The sequence below is a fragment of the Ochotona curzoniae genome, unplaced genomic scaffold (genome assembly GCF_017591425.1).
Source record: "Ochotona curzoniae isolate NIBS_2020 unplaced genomic scaffold, NIBS_Ocur_1.0 scaffold_4953, whole genome shotgun sequence".
NCBI lineage: Eukaryota > Metazoa > Chordata > Mammalia > Lagomorpha > Ochotonidae > Ochotona > Ochotona curzoniae.
In genome coordinates this window covers 1,491,861-1,512,194 of record NW_024467127.1, presented here as the reverse complement: position 1 = coordinate 1,512,194, position 20,334 = coordinate 1,491,861, and the positions used below count along the sequence as shown (strand labels likewise).

Genomic DNA, 20,334 nt, shown 5'->3' with positions numbered 1-20,334 from the left:
TATGCAGCCGGGAGGCAAAGCCCCAGCCAGTGTGGAGTTCCTGGGGCTGCTGGAGAGCAGCCGCTGTGTACAGTCGCCCCGCTGTGTACAGAAACCCCAATAATGCCAACTACCCATTACCCTTCCCTTCCAGCAGCGGAGAGCAGGGAAAATGAAACCGGATCCTCATTCTATTTCTCACGATTTCCAAATGTGTTGGGTGAGCCTCCTGAGCGCAGTACTAAGCTTCCCGCGGGAAATGCCCTCTTCCTAATGTATCCTATCTTCTGACTCCTTTTACCGTGTTTTCAGCAGCGTTCTGCTGGTTTCAATCCAATATCTGTCCCTCAAATAGGAGGATGGAAGGAGGGAAGCGGAGAGGAGAAAAGGCAGAAGGGGAAACAGGGACAGAGGGGGTGGAGATGAAGCTCTTGCCGGCGAGAGCGGGGCGGGCCTGGCCGAGGGCGGGACCGTGCGTCCGGGCGCGCCTATTAGGAGCTGTCCGCCACCCGGGTGCTGATTCCAGCCCTGGCGCCAGCCTAGGTGGATTGGGCGGCGCACCGCGCTCGGCTCCTATCGTAGCCTTTGGGTCTGGATTGGCCCCGCTGAGGAGGCAGGGTGGGTTGTGCGGACGGCAGGTGCGGGGCTGTAGCGTCGCTCAACCGCAGCTTCGGAGGAGCCTCCGCCACAGTTACAGTGGAACGTCTGGACGCGGCAAGGGGCGAAGAGCCAGTGCTTCTGCAAGGGCGGATAGGAGGAGCCAAGCGGTGCGGAAAAGAGGGAGAGAAAAGGAAACGTGGCTGACGCCTGCACATTTGGGATTGAATCCGGAGGAACTGCTCACTCGCAGGAAATGGATTCTGTATCACCGCTGATCCGTGTTTTGACTTTGCTGTTCTCCGGTTTCTGGCATTTAGGACTTACAGCGACAAATTGTGAGTATCCGGAGCTGGGAGAGAGGAGCGAAAAGTGGGGAACCGCCGCTTTTCGAGAGGCCATCAAATCCATGTCCAAACGTACTGGTTGGAGGGTGTCTTCTCTGGACAGAGAAAGTGGGTAGGGAAATACTGACTGGGGTGGTTTCCTCATTCTGATCATCCCAAAAGTTAGCGGAGATGGGAGAAGGTAGTCCTGCTGGACTTCCTGCCTTTCTCCAGGGATTGCAAAGTTCTGGGGAGCAGGGAAGCCGCCTGATAGCGCCCGTGATCTTTGCTTGTCAAGTCAGCCAGGGTTTTCCTGGGAAAGACCCCACGCAGACAGTGAGCGCCTGCAGCCAACTTCCAGGGTTAGCTGCGCTCCAAGCCGCGCGCAGGGACAGCGAGTGCGCCCAGCGCCTTACCTGCGCGCCTCTCCGTTCTGCCCTGGGCGGAAGGTCCCCGTCAGTCAATAGGCGAAGGTGCCGCAGGAGTGAGAGTTTTGGAGCAAGAAGTCACGACCTAATGTAGTCAGCCACAATATCAATGTCTGCCGCCGGTACAGGAGCAAAAGCGTTGATTGGTACCCCAACCCCACCCCGCGGTGTGCCAGGGCAGGTAGGAAGTGGGAACCTGGGCTCCATCGCCTGTCTTATGTATTTAAATACCCCATTTATTCCAACTTGAATAAATCTTTGAAGCCATCGCGTTCAAGCGCAACTGCTCCGCTGCCTGTGTAGGCAGAGAAAGGGAAGTTTTCGCAGCTCTGGGAAGCTGTAAATGATAAGTAACGCAATTAAGCCATCTGTGTGCTTTCCAAAGATGGTTTTTCCGGATCTCTGTGCCTCCTCTTATAACTCCTACCTAGACCGCGAGCCTGTCCGTACTGAAGCACTTAGGTTTTACTCCTCACAGGAACAGTTTTACTGTACTCGACCTGCGTCATTAGCAATAGAGACAAGGGCGCTGAGGACCGAAGGGCCCTTGTGCCTCTTCCACACTTTGGGGTTGAAGCGGATTTGGAGCTGCTCTTCTTCCCAGAATTGTAGCTCAAGGAAAGACAAGACACACGTTAGGTGCTGAAAACTACCCAGGCAAGAGCAGGTATTTCTGTTTATGGTCGGAAGTTTCAGATGTCCTCAATCAGTAGTTTTTGGTAACGGGCAGGAAAGCTTCTGTTGAGCTTTGCGTTGTGAAGAAGACAAATACGCTGCCAAAGGGAGGGCATCGAGGGCCAGAGTTTAGAAATAGCCTCAGGGACAGATTACTGTCTGGTATTTCTTAGAATTCTGTCTTCCTACTTCTCCACCGACGCCTCAGCCCTCCCTTCCCCCTCCTTTCCGCTGAAATCATTCCCTAAGTTTCAGAAAAGGATCTAAGCGATTAGCAGACGAAGTTAGATATGACATTAAACTAATTTCCCAACCCTCTAGAACACTAGAGGTCAGTGTTGTCCTGACAATTCAAGGAGTGGTGCCAAACTGGTTTTGTTTCCTTTCGGAAAAGTGAATATTTTGAAGACACACTAGGATGGGGGGGCGAGGTATCCGATAAAATAGACTGAGGTACTTGACAGGCATATGGTGCGGACTGCTGTTCATTTAGCGCCTGTGCTAAGACCAGGGGGGGGGAATGGAGTTGTTTGTGAATTAACGGAATCATGGTCAATCCATTTTAATAATACTCATAAAATCAAAATGGCATGAATTTCAGATGTAGGCTCATTACTGGTGCCATGAGCAAGCTAATTCTGAACCTTTAAAATTGTGAGAACGAGCTTTGTTTTGTCAGAGACAGTTTATTTTCCAAGTTTCTAATCAACATTTCAATTGGATACACTACACACTGCACATACTGAGTGTTTTGGGGTCAGTGTTGTCAAGCAGCAAAGCATAAATGTTTATTAAGCTGTTCGAAATGTGTCAGTGAACCACAGGATGAGGGCAGAAATGTAGTTGCCAGCTTGGTGACTTATTTGACTTCAGAGGCTGCTCTGCAGAACCTCTGTGAAAATAACATTAGCAGTCCAGTTCCCCAAACTTCAATTACCCAGTGTTTCTTCATTAAATACAAGGCTCAGAACTGCTATTTTTTTTTTTTTTGCCACAATACCAGTTTTTATTTTCATCATCTTAACAAGGTCTTTCATGGAGAAAAATTTTAAATTTCTTTTTTTTTTTTTATTGTTGCTTACATTGTATTATGTAGTACAGTTTTATAGGCGCTGGGGATTCCCCCCACCCCTCCCATACCCCTCCCCCCATGGTGGATTCCTCCACCTTGTTGCATAACCATAGTTCAAGTTCAGTTGAGATTCATTCCTTGCAAACACATGCCTAGCATAAAGTTCAGCGTCTTATTGTCCAGATAAGCTCAGTGGCCTCTTGGGGAGACCTTCTCTGGTCTGAAGGTAGGTCTAACAGAGTAAAGATCCGGTCAGTTAAAAGCCCCAACAAGGCCTCAGAATCAATATACAACATTATGGAATTAATTGACATAGTATTGGGTAAACAATATGTTAAAAATAATGCAAGTTCCCTTCTTCGAAACATCTGGGTTGAGACAGTATCAATGACAGGTTCAAAAAATAACAAACAACCAAACAAAAAAATTACAGGTTAAATCAAGTCAAACATGTGGTATCTAACCTTTTGGGATTCGCTCATTTCCCTTAGCATTATAGTTTCCAGTTGGGCCCATTTAGCCACAAAGAACTGCATTTTGTTTTTTTTAATAGCTGAGTAGTATTCCATGGAGTAGATGAACCAAAGCTTTAAACTGCTATTTTTATGTGCGTGGGCATTGTCTTCTTTTCATAAGCATAACCAAAACATGTGCATTTATCCTTGAGAGCTAAATGAAGACTTGTTCAATTAAAAAATAAAGATTTTATTTTATTTTTACTGGGGAATCTATTTTACGGACAGAAGGAGAGACAGAGAGAAAGATCTTCCATCTACCCATGGGTTCACGCCCTAAGTGTCCACAATGGCCAGAGCTGAGCTAATCCTAAGCCAGAAGATCCTTTCGGGTCTCCAACTTTGTTGCAGGGTCTCAAGGCTTTGGGCCGTCCTCAACTGCTTTCCCAGGCCACAAACAGGGAACTGGAAGGGAAGTGGAGCAGCTGGGACATGAACCAGTGACCATATGGAATCTTGACTCATGCAAGTCAAGGACTTTAGCTACTAGGCTATCGTGCCAGGCCCTGTATAAATTTCTAATTAAACAAAATGAAAATAAAGTTATATTATAAGGCCACCTACTACAAAGCTTTATGAATCTGAGGAGAGAATATAATCACCTACCAGTAATAACACTTCCGGAAATCTCTACATTTTCGATATTCAGTATATTAAATAGCTACAATATTTCCTTTGTGGTTACCTTGTGGGAATTAGTTAATTTCAGATGTAGATATAACAGGCAAATGTTAAATGAGAAATCCATTTTAAATATCCTCTCCACTCCACTGGCAACAATAGGATGCACCTGGAGAGTTGGTGAACGAGAAGCCAGGGATTCGAGGAGCTAATGAGTTCTAGTCCCAATTATTCTACAGCTCGGGGGTCAAACACTCCCCAGGTTATTCAGCCATCCGGTGCTCATTGCCTGGGTATGTATCAGCAATTGGGACGTGTGCCTACCGTGAAACACAATAGCTGGGTAATTTCCTGAGGGATATCTTCTGTATTAGAAGACTGCTACAATGAGATGACTTAGGTTTAAAAGGTAATAGGAATCCATTTGACACATGAGCTCACTGTCTATGTGATGTTTTACCCAAAGCATATGTTATAAAAACCTTTAGCTTTGACTGATAAAGCAATTTTAATAATCTTCAAATCCTCTCTATAGAAAGTGTGTTAGACATTAACAAACTTACTATTGCTACGTATTAGCAATACGTAAGAAGAATCAAAATTTTTTCCCTGGCCCTGTCTCTCAAACAACATTTCATCTGACATATATGAATATATCAAACATATTCATAGAGATCTCTCAAAAGAGATGAGCTGTGTTTTGAATGATCTGAAGCTTACAAACTCAGTAGGTGGTACAATAAATAAAGAAAGGTCAGTCTGATTATTCTCAGTGGAAGAATGTGCATGATACACTTTTCATGACATTTCTGGCCAGGGTAATTGAAGAGAAGCTCATATAATGCATGTTCCAGATGTCGAAAGTTCTTCCCATTCTTGAACCAACGTATTTTCTATTATACGTTTGAACTTTTTTCCTTCTCTTTTAACCTAGCACCCTGTATCCAAACCAGATTGATAATTCTGCATTTGAAAAATGTAAAGTAAATACTAGTAATTCCCCGACACAAGTGTTCAGAATTATGAAAAGATTTGCTTTGCCTTGAATAACCTCCTGGCTTGCCTCTTCTGAATGACATTGCTCCAAATCTCACGCTTGTGCTCTGCTCCTGTACCTGATATTCCTACTCTTCATTGGGTACCAGGCTTCTTTACTGAATTACTTCACTTTCATTCTGTATTTTTTATACAATAGTGTGATCTGCCAGTTATCCGAAATGCTTGTAAAACCATCTACTGGCAATCCAAGCTGCTTTAATTCATAGGTCAGAACTCTGCCGGAGTATGAAGCATATGGACAATGCTCATTACTCTTACAGGATAGGAAGCTGGGGGGAAAGATCTTGTTACCTGAAAGGCCGGAAGGCAAGAATACTTCACTCAGTAAGGCTTTAGTATGAACTTTAAATGTGCTCATTTGGAGAGGGTGAGTAAATATTTTAGGTTGTTAACAAGCACTGCTTTCACCAAGGAAAATGTTATGACCTGTGACCTGTAGAGTTAATTTACTGTGATGATCTACATGTGTTTACATGAGTAATTGGATCAAATTATCACGAAGGCTCTATATGCAATGCATTTTTATCTTTAACTGTAACTGATATCTACTGGAAATCCAATTGCATACTTCTGAGCTGATTTGTACTTCAAAAATGAGAAGGCAATTATAACGAGAGCACAATATGGCAGGGCCTTTATACATCACTCAAGCTTATACAACTGGCTGGACTTATACAGACTCAGCTTATAGATGAGTGAAATTAAGGTTAATGATTACATTGAAGGTAAATAAAAGGGCAGAAGTTTGAATCACTCAACTGGATGTAAAACTAAAAAATCGGTTTCTGTCCCTTGACTTGACCGAGGAGATGATCCTACACTTCTCAAACCATGACCATTTGCCTCTGAAATAGAAAGTGTCTCCATCCACCTGACCCTAGCAGCAAAGTGGAGACACTTTGATTAGTCTGGATTATGTATTATCAGTGAGTGTTCCTTAAGTATTCTGAGAATAAAATAAGTATCATCACATTAGTAGAAAAACCTTTTGTTGACCAGGGTTCAGTTTAAAAGAGTTTCAGTTCTATTCACTGAGTGTTTAGTATTAAATTACTGGAGATTTAAGTGCTGATCTCTTTTTTTCTAATCGCAAAAATTTAACACTGCCATGTCATCAGGACAGAGCAGGTGCAAGTGCTTGTGTGGTTATGCGTTGGGGAAATGTATTAAATAAAATGTGTCTGAGCTGCATGTTCTTTCCCCTAAACTCCAGGTTTTTTGGTTTGATTGATTGATTTTAATGAGCCTTGAGAAATAAAGGTAAGACGATCTATCTGATGAAATCAAGAAACTTTAAACACAAGACAAGGAATGCATATATATATATATGTATAATCACATCAGAGTGCTAGACATTACAGAAAAGGAAACCACAAGGCACAACAGAAAACAGCTAGGGGAAAGTCTAGCTGGCTGGTACATCAGGGGATGCTCTTGGGAAAAAATGGCATTTACACACAGTTTTAAACAAGTACATGTTTACTATCTATAGGAATAGGACACTGCTTCATGTTATGGCAATGACAAATAAAACAGTAGATAACCATAGGAATCTATATATTTGTTTTAGAGCTATGACAAGTCATTGATGGATTCAATATATTAATAATTATTCATAGCTTTTGCTTTAAAAAGATCATCCTGGCTAAAAAAGATTGAAATAGACCAGGCTTAATGGTGACAAAAAACCTATGAGAAGGATCTCAGAGAAGACATTTTGGAATCCTCAAAAACTTCACTGATTCAGAAAGAAAGTAATGACCAAGTTAATTCAAGACCCAGTGGATCTGTGAACTCACGGAAGGTACAGATTTGTGGTTAAATTGCATCCCATGATTGCCTCCATTGTTTTTTTATAAGTAAGAGCTGTAAATGTGGGAAAATGTGCTATATTTCTCGAAATGCAACTCCTCTGGGAATATCAAATGACCACATTCTTGGTGCTGCATATTTCATATTTGCATGACACACTGTAGCATGTGCTGTCTGCATTCATCATCTTGCATATAAATTACACTGGGTTTTGTCAGCAGAGTCAGAGCAGTAGTTAAGGGATATGTAATTAAAGTTCACCTTTCCAGTTCTCACTCTCCCTCTGATAGGGGAGCAGCCAGAAAGCATGGCTACTATCAGAGGCTGCCTTAGGCAGAGGGACCAGGGGATAAGGGAGGGGTCATGTTGATTTGCCATTGCTGGTGATTGGCTGGCATAAATTCTGTGTCTCTGTGTTTCTAATAGCCTTTGTGTATATTCTATGGGGTTGATTTCAATGGATCAGCTGAATTAACTGAGTTTTATAGGATGACAACAGTGATGTTGAAGATACAAAGAAAGTGAAGGCAAATGCCAAAATACTGCTCATCCACATTTGGAAGCAAAAGTTTCCTCTGAAGATAGTCCAATACTAATTGCTATGTAATGTTACATGCATGACAGATGCTTTGTGGGTGTTAGTCTAGGCTGCTGTTTGCTTAATACATACTTCCAATTCTCTCTTCCATTTTCTGTCTGACACCTGCCTTTCCTTTCTTCCGTTCCCATGCTTACTCTCTGGCATAGGAAGTGCAGTCTTGACATTAATCCTGACTTTATCCGGAGCTCTTGAATTTGCTCAGAATGTATGAAGAGGGAAGCACAGTCTGTTGCATGTAACTGCTGCCTTGCTAAATTAACGTGGACGTTGCTACCAATGTGGCTCTTACCAGGAAGGGGTATTTCCTGTGTGAGCTCCAATTTTAGATCTGCCTCCAACAGCCACTGTAAAAAACCCACATTGTTCCCACACTCGCACCCATCTGTTCCTTTGAAACTCTGGCTGACTCCATTAATCCCTGAATTGTTAAATAGGAGGAGTCTAACAACTCAATAAAATAAGCTCTAACACTTACAGCCCCCACTGAGAGAGAAGCCAGTGGAATGCAAATGGATGCATACTTGACTAAGAGAAGAAAAGAAATCCCTGAGTTGTAGGAAGGCAGTGCATGGGCAGTGGGGAGCTGTTCAGGATGCTGAAGCCAACTGCTGACAGCGTCCTGATGTCCTGGCTGATCTTTCCTTTCTAGGCCTACAGAGCTGATGAGAGCACAATGTACAGGAAATGGGGAGATGTTAAAATGCAGTGAGAAAGGCCTAAGGCACAGTCCTGGATTGGTCCATTCTCACTCAGCTCATTCATTCTCACTCATTCCCAGTGGTTACTCACTCAAGTCAACATGGTAGAAGTGGAGCTGCATAAAATGCATATTACATGGATATCCAATAATTATGCCAATTACTATTATTGGCTAATGAGTCTCCACATGGATTCTTTCATGATCACGTATCATGTAAAGTAGGGCAAGTACAACTATAGGTTCATGTTCAAAGGTAGAAGGGTTAATTTCTCTTTCATTTGGGTTTTTGGACAAGTTAGCCCCTGCTTCTGCAAATGGGGACTTGTTCTTGTATAGCTTCATAGGTGATGGGACTGGGGGAAAATGCATCTCTCCCTTACAGAGAAAAGCATCCATTCTTGGTTCCTCAGTTGGTCCCCAGGCTCTGCCGTTGTATGACCTCTGCTTCTCAGGCTGGGCAGGTGAATTTACCTGCTGAGCAATCTCAAAGACAGTCTCACAGGAAAAAGATGAAAAAAATCTTTCTTCACAGATAAGCAGCAGGGCACCCTGAGCAGTTCATTCATTGCAGTGAATGTCAGTAGGAGGGGTGAGATCCCTGTACAGATGGCAGGAAACCCAGGGAGCCTGAGCTGGGGAGTGAATGTCACGTTCTCCCCTCCTGAGACCACTGCTAGTACAGATCCAGACAGACAGAGGAAGAATGAGAAGGCAGGAATAGCTGCAGGGCCCTTCTCCCCATGCTGCTGCAATCACTACTCCCTAGGCCTGCTGGTGGTGAATAATGACAGAAGTGTTCTTCTCTTCTGTTGATTTTTTAGTTAAAATCAGAATTTTGATCCATGATCGAGGGACTGTATAATATTGCTTCATCTTTATTCATGTGTTCAAAAGTTCTCCAAATTCTATGAAATTCTTGCTGTCTCTTCTGCTCCATCAATAAAGCCTGCTTTCCTTGACAAAACAGTTGATGGAAAGAAGGGTTAAGATTGTTATCCAAATACCCTGACAACTTCTTAACAGGAGGTCATGCACACAGAGCAGGATGGGGACCTCCAGAGTGGAGCAGGAGGGCAGGAGGAGGCTTGTATCCCAACTCTGGAGACTCCCAGATCCTCATCAAGGACTCTCAGTACAGACATCAATGACTGTGTCCCAACAGCCAAGGAGACCATGGGGAATTGGAGTGCCCTTGCAGGACCAGAACTCTGAGTTCATCCATTCCCTATCAGATCTCCCACAAGGGATGGAAGAAGTCCAGATCTTTCCTCACAGGATCCCATGACATTGGAATAAAGTCCTGAGCAACCTCAGAAACAGAAGAAACCTCCTTCGGATCCCAGGAGGGGAACTTTTCTCTGGTTCTTAGTTCCAACTTTGGATCCCCACCCTCTCTTGCAATGACCATCAGGGTTGCTCTGAAGGCCCCCTCTCCCCTCCCCCTCAAAAAAAATCAGATTAGATAGACAGAGACCAATAAAGAAAGCTTAGAGCAGACAAGAATAGGTCAGCTTGGACTCACATATACCTAACTAGGGAGGTCACAAGGATTAGTCACCCCTCACTGGGGAGGTGAATATTTCTCTGCACACCCCACCTAAAACTATTCTTCACCTCTATTGTTAACAAATGCCACGTTAGTGTTATAAGCCTGTTTGGGCTACCCTAAAACACACCAAGTTCAGTTAAATCATGCTTCAATACTGCAAGCTGTTAATTATAAAATGAAAACAAGCCCGAGACAGCTGAAATAGTACTCTATAACCATTTTAAGGTGTATAGCAGCCAGATGTGTATAAACTAAAAATTGAATTGTCAATGAAGTAGTCACAGATCATGGTTAAGAGCTTGCATTGTCTAACATGTCGGTCACTGAAAGCCATGGCAGTTAGGTGCTTAAATGATGTAAATCAATGTTTACGCTATGTTGTGGCTTTTGATTGGACGGGATAATACTCTGCCACCTCTGCTTTCAGACCAGGGATGGTCACCCCAAGAATCTGCTGGATCTATATGGACAATGGGAGGCTGGACTCTATGCATGGTACATGCTTGCAATTGAAGAATCATGATTTGATTTGAACTGTGACACTGCAACTAGGTGGAGGATTCCACCATGGGGGGGCAGGCAGGGAGAGGGATTGGGGGAACCACAGAGCCTATGAAACTATGTCATAAAATGAACAAACAAATAATTGTAATGAATCTTTGTCCTTTCTTAAAAAAAAAAAAGATTGTTATCCAAATAGCTATAGGAAACAGTTAACAAGTGTTATAAGTGTTGTAAGGATAACTCTAGCTTTAAAGAAAATATGTATTGACTTTGTGGTCCTAACAATCACTTTATTCTGGTTCAATATTTTTTAAAAAACTTAAAAACAATATTTTTTGAGTGTCTAGTGTTATGGACCCATGGGTTAACCTTCAACTTTTAGTAATATCACTCCAAGTCAGAATGCCAGTTTGAATCCCAGCTGCTCTGCTTCCAATTGAGCTTCCTGTTAGTCTGGAGGATGACAGATGATGGGTCCCTAAGACACACACATGTGAGCCCAGGAGCCATTTCTGCATCTGTCCTGTCCCAAATCTGGCTGCCACAGGCATTGGGCAGAGAACTGCGATGTAGAAGATCCCCTTCCTTTCCTTTCCCTTCATTTTCTTTTCTCTCTCCATCTTTTCCAAGCCCCTTTTCTTTTCATTTCTGTCTTTCCTTCTGCCTCCTTTTTCTCGCCTTTCCTGTCTTCACGGACTTTCACTAAGGGGTTGGTTTCTCTGTTTTATAGTTGAAGTTGATATTTTCCAACTTTTCCATTGACGTTCTGCTCCCTGGAATAAATGGAATGCATGACCTGAGAGTTTGGCTTGAAGTGCCCACAGAAGTGTGTAATTTCTCAAATTTTATCATAAACATTTAGACATATATGCATTCAGCTTTATATTATATCCATATTTATATTATGCAGAAAAAAATTTCCCAAATCTTCGATTAAACCTGAAAAGCCACCCTTATTAACTTAACCCATAGCAGAAGGCTGTTTACACCAAAGGGTACAGGCTTAAGAACTTCATCACTTTCCCCTAATTTGCATCTTCAGGAGTTCATGGTTCCAACCAAGCAACTTCCGTGTTTCTCAGAGCAGTGTGTTGTTTCTCTTCTGATTATCAGCACTGACTGAGCTGAAAGCTGCAGATTACGATTCATCCATAATATGCAGTAAGAAGGATTTACTAATTCATAAGAAAGGCTAACTCCTCAGCTTCCTTAGTGAAGAGTAATGGAGATGTTTGGAGGGGCTGTAGACACAACAGTGCTTGGTTTTGTCCCCAGTCTCAGAAGCCCCCATTCCTACCACCAATGAATGTGTGGCTCTATGCGTTGATGTGTACCTTTGCATGACTGAGCACTGTCAGGTTACAGGACTGCTATGACAGACAGATGGTTCTGATTGGGGCCAAACTGAAGCCATCAGAAAGGGGCAAGTGGTGGATGCCACTCATCCTGCAACAACCAGGCAGCTTGTGACATAGTCAAAGTGAGACCAACAGATTTGAGTATTGGAACATTAGAGATTGGAGACTGAGGGGTGTCCCCAACAGATTCCTTTAGTATCCCAATGCCGGAGGGGATGAGCCTGCTGCCCGCCACCCAGCCTCCTGGCTTGCAAGAGACAAACAGAAAGACAGAGGTTCTGTCTAAGCAGTTCTGATTTATTAGGGAAATTCAGTTCCTTATATAGGGTAAGGAATAGTCTAAGGCCAGGAATTTCGGGAATCACAGGAAGAGAGAAACTAGGAGCCAATTACTAGGAGCATGACTGAGGAAGCCACCTCCCATTGGCCAGGGGTAGGTGAGTGAAATTGTCCTGGCCAATCAGTCTTTCTTTGAAGTGACATGACTCCTGCGCTGGTTCACACCCAGGGCTTTGTCCTTGGCCGCCATCTTGCCTGCTAGTGACCTTGACTGTTAGTCGCCATCTTACTGACTTAGTGACCTCTTTGCCGCTGAGCCCCATAGAGACATGAAACCATCATCACTCCCACCTAGAGAGAGGAGATAATGGTTAGGATTACTAGGAAGTGACCCCACATCAAATAGCAGGGTCTGAGCTTACATTAGAATGTTAACCCTTTTGTCCCTGACTGTGAACCTCATGTGGTTTTTCATTGGAATTGCTGGTATACTAAAGTATGTGCTAAGGTTAAGCTGACCAGTTTGCTGCCACAGGGTGAGGAAAGCACTGTGCAGCTACACGCACACGCTGTTGCAATGTGCAGGCACATTTATGCAGACCCTCACTGTTCCTAATCCAGAAGTCAGTACAAAGCTGTGTTTTGGAGCAAAGAATAAGAGTAGATTTTATTTCTCATGAGCATTCACTGTGGTCAGGCCCTGGCTGATCACGAAGGGACTGAAGACAACAATCATGACCCAATGCAAGAGTGTTTCATTCTGTTCTGTGCTCACTAGCTGCTTTCGTTACAAAGTATATTATTCTTATCCATGTGTTACCTTGTTCCATCCCTAGAATTTGATGAATGCATAGTCTGTTATTTTGAATTATCTGTGTCCTGGTTCATGCCACAATGTTTTACAGTGGACAACCTTTGCAATCCACTTAAAATGAACGGATAAAGAATATCTATCTATCTATCTATCTATCTATCTGCATATAAATGTACATTACATGTACACATACACAAACACAATTAAATACTGTCAAGTCATGAAAAGAAGAAAAATCTGTCATTTTTACAATATAATGAACCTGGTGGACATTATCTACAGAACTACACCAGGCTCAGAAAGACAGATACTACCTAATTTTGCTTAAAAGTGGAACCCACAAGGTCAAATTCAAGGAAGCAGAATTGAAGAATTGTGGTCAGTAGCTAATAGCACAAGAAGCAATGAAGAGATGTTGGCTAGAAATTTATAAAATTCTCCTAGGAAAAATTCTGATGATCTACTGTACAGTATAGTGACTATAATTAATCATGAGTTGCACATTAAAAAATCACTAGAAGGGTAGTTATTAAGTGTTCAAACATCCAATATCAACTATGTGATGTGATGGCTGTTTTTAACCAACTTAGTTCAAGCATTTAATAAAGCTGACTTGCAAAACGATGTCCCATTCTATACCACAAATATATGCAATGAACACCTTTTGCTATTAATTAGAAAAACTTCGCTTGTAATACTTAGAATCAGTTTCCAACAAGGCAGGGAGGGATGCCAATCAGACGTGCACTCTGTGTGGAGTTAAAAGCTCATCCTCAAACCCAGCCTGATGCTTCCTCTTCTCCAGTGGAGATGAGTGGAGGATAGGCTTGACGAGTGTACTTTCGATAGCATTGCTCAGCCCCACTGAGGCTCAGCCCCACTGACTAAGCGCAAAGTGTGGTACCTCGCTCCCTCACCTGGGAGCCTCAGAGAACCTGCCTGATAGAGGAAGACTAGCATTTGTACTAGCTTACTTTTATCATCAGCTGTTTTAAAGCAAGGCTAGTAAGTTCTTACTCCATTCTAAATGTCTCTTGAATGTATCCCTCCTTCCAGGGTGATTGTTTAGTTGTGAAGTTTGCACTTGAAATTTCTATATTCTTTTCAACTGATATTGTCTTGATCCAATGGATCTTCTTTTCTAGGTTTAGACAGACTGATTTCTTGATCCAATGTCTAGGGCCTGAAATCTTTCCTCCATCCCAATGTCTGTCACCAGGAAGGATATAGAGTATCGTGAAAGAATTTACACTTGCACATTTAATACAATGTGCAAGCTTTGAAGAAAGAATAGTGTTGCAAAGAACAAGACTTTCATTATTTAAACGTTGGATGCAAAATACTTTGATTTGGTAAATATGTTCTTGGCTAAAGTTATAGTGAAGTGCATGACAAGGAGATCCGAGTCTTTTCATCACAGAAATATCTAAATGTATAGTTTCATGCAATAGTGAACAGGTACAAGAAAGATTTGATGAAGAGTGAGAATGATACCTCTCTTCAGTCATGACCAGTGCCTGGCAACTGCACAGCAGCAGGACCAGGCTAGGTGAATGCCATCGGTGTCTGTTTATATTAGTCAGTCTTCTGAGGTGTCTGCTCTGTAACTTAATGTTACTTCTGCCTCAAAGCACACAAAATCAATAGGGAAACAGTTTCAAGGATCTGTTTAATAAACCATACTGCATGATTTTGTAATTAAGATACATGTACTAAAGACACACATGCATACAATTTTGGATGAGTTCTTGTTGGTTTTCTTGCATCAAACTGTACTTGTAGAATTTTATGCATGAATATCATTTATCTAAACCACTTACTTCAGTGGCTGTCAAGAATTATTATTTTCTAAGTTCAATATTGATTATGTATCATTTTTTAAACATTGATCTTTCTAGATGATGAATTGAAATGGACATTTAGAAAGGAAATTAATATCTGCTTCTTTTTCTGAAATTGAATGAACTTTGCCTGGGTATGCATAAACGCTCTTGGGAGCGGAAAAGCATGTGCCATTTTCAGGTGATATTCTATCAACCTACTTTGCATTCAGATCTACGCGGTTTTTGCTGTTGTTCCTTCCTTTGCCTTGTGAGCAGATTGCAAATCCCACATCTATCCAACTTGAGATTCCACTCATATGATCAGCCCAGGGTGGTTCCCAGAGCACAAGGATAAATAGCTATCAGGTTGGCTAATGAACGCTTGGGTCTTGAAATTTACTGAATCCAATGCCGAGAAATTCAAAGCTCCTTCAAATATAACCTAATTCAATGGAGAATACAGGGCTATACATGAAATTGTAACATACCTCCTTTGCTTTTGTGGTAACAATTTCTTGTTTGGAGAAAGCATTGTGGTGTGGCTTGGATCTTGGAAGTATGCTGCGGAAGCTCACGTGTGTTCCTCTGCCAATGATTTTGAAAGACTGTATACTTCTTTATCTGAGGTCATCAGTACCATATGCTTTCGTAGAAATATTAGGTAGTTATCTTCACCAAGGTGACATTTCTTCTAAAATTGTGAACCTATCAGTGAAAAATGCCCTGTTATTGCTTCAATCACTGTTGTGTAAATGTTGGGTCCTGGCTGTATTTCTCTCTGTCATATATATATAGATATATGTACACACATACATATGCACACATAATACATGTATACGTAATATGTGTGTGTATATATGAGTATACATGTATGACACACAGTGATCTAGATAGTTACATATACACTGAGTAATATTCCAGATTAGATACAACTGATATTACACAAATGTATCCTTATGAGAGTTGCTGTATGGATTATATTTACATACATGCTTTTCTGAGCAAATATCCCCTTATGTTACATTTTTGGTACTATCCTTTACAAACAGGTTGTCTCAGACTTATTTTCATCTCAATCTTTTTTGCAGCTGCTATTGTCTGATAAAAGATCTGATCTTAAGAAAAAAGAGCAGAATGCAGCATAGACCATGTTTTAGTAGTCAAGGCAATGAAAACTCAGAACACTCATTGACAAAATTATTCAGGAAACAACTAAGCAAGTGAAAAAAGCATCAGTTCAAAGGGAAAATGGGCAACACCATTGATGTTCTCACCCTCACCGATATGTTGTATAGGATAAAAAATTGTGTTGTCTTTGTAGACAATATTTTTGAGGGGATGGCAAACGCATTGGTTTTCAATGGGTTAGTGTTTTGTGGGTTCCTGGATAAGTGATGTCATTTTGTACATAGAGAAGTAGTGTATCTCATTGGATGACAAATGAAAGTCACACTTTATACACCACCCATGCTAGCCTCGCCTGAAGTTAGTGCCAAGATGTCTGGGCCAGGCTACTGCCATCCAGTGGGGAAACTGAGGACAGCTAAGTTTCACACTGCATAGAGCTTTCTGATCACAGTTATGTTTATTTGGCCACAGTGCCAAGGTTTTGGAGACTAGTGTAGACCTACCAGTCACCTACACGTTATCATGTGTTAATTAAAGGGCAAAAGGGGGCTTTCTTTGGATACCTTGTCTCCAGGGATTATCTTAAAAACAGAAACCACTTTATCTTCATGTCACATTTTTTTTTTCTTGTCAAAGAAATGACACTTGCCCTGACTATCTGCTCTTTGTCAATAACAAATGAGATAATGAGTGTTTTCTTTAGAAGGTATAAGCCTATTTCACATGTAGTGATATTTATTTCCATTTTTATCACTTGGGGAATAAGGGCCCTGATTGTATTCCTTTAGTGCATCTCAGTTAACAGCAATGATCAGAAAGAGTCAAGATGCATCTTAGTGCTGAAGAGAGGGATAGGAAAAGGAAACTGGATTTCATAATTTTACCAGTGACCATGTAAGCACATCACAAACAATCCGGAATTAATACGATGAAAAACAGTCTTAGGAAGAGGGAAGATTTTAAAACCACTGTATTCAAAATCTGCCCCTTTGTTCTCTCTCCCTCTTCCACCTGTATCCTCTCACCCCCAAAAAGCAAAAATACTGGAACGGCTTGATATCTAGAATTTGCAAGCTTGCTCCCGCCGACCAGAACAGTTGCCTGTTGCTGAGAAACCACTCCTGAAATTCTCCCATTTCCAGCTGCATCCGAAGAAAGAAGACTAAAGCATTCATTTTTATCTCTCTTCAATTATCAGGCACCCATGGAAATTAGTTAATCACACACTTACCAGTTCAAATTATAAGATACAACCTATGAAAAATGAAAACAAATGACTTGTCAGTGCACAGGGGACAGTCTGGAGAGTTGGCGAGGCACTGTTCAAGAAGGAGTGGGTTTACTGTGTGACTCACACCCACAAGGACTCCTGTGTCTTGGGTGCAGGAAACAATTAAGCCAAAATGAGCTAATCTTGGATGGTCTTTTAGGTTAAAGCTAGAATGGTCTTTAAAATTTCCAGCTACAACATCCCTCTGTTTGTTATTGGAATCTCAAAAAACTTGATGAAGGAAATTTGAGAAAACGGTGATCTCAACTGATTCTCACTAAAAGCGGCCATGCCCTCACCCTCCAGTGTTTTCTATGTTAGAGTGACATGAACCCAAAGAAACCTGTGACAACGACCTGACATGTGCGCCGATTATGGCAGAAAGGAATAATGCTCATTTGTTCACACCTATTAGCTCACTTTTCTTTATAACGACCTCAAAAGGTTTGTACGTTTTGGAACCTCATTTACAGAAAAGGAAACAGGGTGTAGAGGTTGTTGTGTGTGAGTGATCATGCCACACAAGTTTAGGATGTATTAAGGAGATTTGATTAACCAAGTTTGGTGTTAACAGGGACCACTAGAATTACCAAATGACAAGTCCATGTGGCAATACAGTCTGAGTCAAAACCCTGAGAGGAACAAATGGTTATTACCATGAAACCCATCCTTTAGACTGAAGACTTATGTCCCAGCTTCCCCAGCAACATAAGTTATCCTAAGAGACATGCAATGAATAACCTGGACACACTTGAAAGCTGCAAACATTCACCTTTCCCTGTCTTCTCTGCCCAAATTCTGTTACTGCTAGGCCTCACCTCTCCGGGAACTCTTGAAAGTACACACGTTAGAAATGCAAAGCATCTTAGCACCAACATCCTTAGTGTCGCTCCCAAGCACTGAACAGAGGTACAGGAATATAGACACACAGGGGTCATGTTCAGGGGCTACCTGTCTTCAGAGTCTGCCCGCAGGAAGTCAGAGAAGAAGCAGCACTGGGGAGGGCAAGAATTGGTGTGCTAGAGTGACAAAAGCACACAACCAAGAGAGCAAGTGCCTCCGTATCACAGGCCTTTATTGGGACTTGCGAGGGGAGTGTTTGTCAACAATGCACTATCGCCTCCTCTCAGGCTTCAGGGGATGATGTGTTGTGTGGTGAGAGCAAGATCACGCCAAAGATGTCTAAGGTTTATTAAGGATTCTTTATCAACTAAACTTGGTAATAACAGGGTCCACTAGAAAGAGCAAATCACAAGTTCATATGGTAATCCAGTCAATCGTAACCCCAAGAGGAACAAATGGTCATTACCCAAGACTTTGGGCCATCCTTTATTGATTTCCCAGGCCACAATTAGGGAGCTGGAAGGGAAGTAGAGCAGCTGGGACAGGGGGTGATACCCCATACCAAGGACTTTAGCCACTAGGCTACAACGCCCAGCCCCCGTTTGAGCCACTTCTTATGCATCTTAGCTGTCTCTATAACCTGCTGAACCAGGGCATATTTAAGACAGACAGTCCCGGAATTTAATACCACCTCTACACTAAGAAAGAAACCATAGGAGCTACTTTTTTGCCAGCAAGAGTGAACAACTTTTTTGATGCAGATTTTATTTCCCTCTCAGTTTTCATGTTGTCTGTCTTTGATGATTACACATCAACAGCTTGTTAAAAATGAACTCAATCAAATTTCCCAATTAAAGAAGGCCCTGACATACAAAGACTCAATTGTTAACAGCTCTCTGTGAGATAGCCTTGTGATTGCTCTGTAACAACTCAACAGGCCTCCTCCATCATACAAAGTAACAACCAGTCAACTCAAAATCCAGAGGGTCCTCAGCCCCCTCCTGCCGTCACAAAAGACTCATGCTGGCTTCCCACCGCTGGCCAATCCAAGAAAAAACAGGAGTTTATCACTAAGTGCTAAGCCCCAAATCCTTCCGATTCACCAACTTAATCTATTTGGAAGTTGGGGAGTTTGGCTGACAGCTGCTGGGTTCCCTTTTATATGCATTGCAAAATAGATTCCTTCTTTCCTCCACCCCCATACCATTATTTGGCTTCCTTGAGTCAGAGAAGCAGACCCAGTGTTGAAAATTCCATAACAATTCCTCAAAGCAGTTTTGGAGCTGTTTTGCAACTGTAATGTGAATCCTTTTCTTTCTCATAGATATGAACACACTCTTGCCTCATGTTTAGTGGTGGCTCTTTCCTTCATCTCTGCATTTCAAATGTGTTTATCACCACAAACTCATTTCCTGTCCCCAATGCAAAATCAAGAGAAGGCATCTAATGTGTCCACAGATGAAGGGACAGCACACCCAAGGGATGCTAAAACTGCAGCTCCTCTAAGAGGGTGTTTTGTGATTTTTAAAGAGGTTACAGAGGATATCAGAAAAAAGTGGCCAAGGACAGGACTAACTACATCTTCCGCTCTGGCCAGGTGCACAGCCTTGCGCGTTGCTTCTCAGACTGCCATGGAAGGTAGTTTGCACCTTGACAAGTGTGGTCCAGCCCAGAAGAATGAACCAGATGCTCTGCTGTTGATGGAAAAGCAGGCTTCCATAAGCCTAGGGGGTTACATGCCCCTGATGTGAAATTCTCCTGATCAGACTCTGGATTCTCCAAAACAGCCCGTTGGACCATTCCGGCCACTGGTGTGTCATCTCTTGGAGAAGAAAGGAACCCCACAAGGCAGTGATTAGAATCTCTGAGGTCTGGCTGTACTGCTCTACCAGTTTAAGCACAGAGGTTGAGGCTAAGAGATTGGGGTCTAATATATATATAGCACCTGCATTCTAAGTCTGGCCAGGGGGCTCAGTTCCATACTCAATAAACAGTGTATTAGATCATCTGAAGGTGTTGCTGAGAGTCAAAAATCACAATTTGCCTGTGTTCCTACGATTTATATTTAGGGGATTGTTAGCCACACTGGGGAAAGGACACAGCAGCATCTAGGTGGTGTCCTTAAGCGTCTTGAACGATTTGCAAAAATCACTTGTGTATTGTTTCTTCCATGGGTTTTTCTTTTCTTTTTCTCTTTTCTTATCCTTTCTTTTTCATTTCTTTTCTTCTCTTTTTCTTTTCTTTTCCTTTACTTTCTTTTCAGGTTTATTACTATTATCATTATTTGAAAAACAATAAGATAAGGAAAGAGAAAAAGAGTCAAGGAAAAAGAGTCAGAAACAGGTAGATAAAGAGAAAGAGAGAGAAGCTTCCCTAAATGA

The 20,334-nt window shown here is 42.1% G+C and overlaps 1 protein-coding gene across 2 annotated transcripts in view; it reads left to right on the top strand.

The window, feature by feature from the left end:
* The first annotated feature begins 832 nt into the window (after window positions 1–832).
* LOC121150345 (contactin-associated protein-like 5) overlaps window positions 833–20,334 on the top strand; it is a 544,128-nt gene continuing 524,626 nt past the window's right edge. For both annotated transcript variants that reach the window (XM_040971192.1, XM_040971191.1), the window contains exon 1: window positions 833–914. In XM_040971192.1, the coding sequence (XP_040827126.1) occupies window positions 833–914 (82 nt within the window). The remainder of the gene's footprint in view (window positions 915–20,334) is intronic.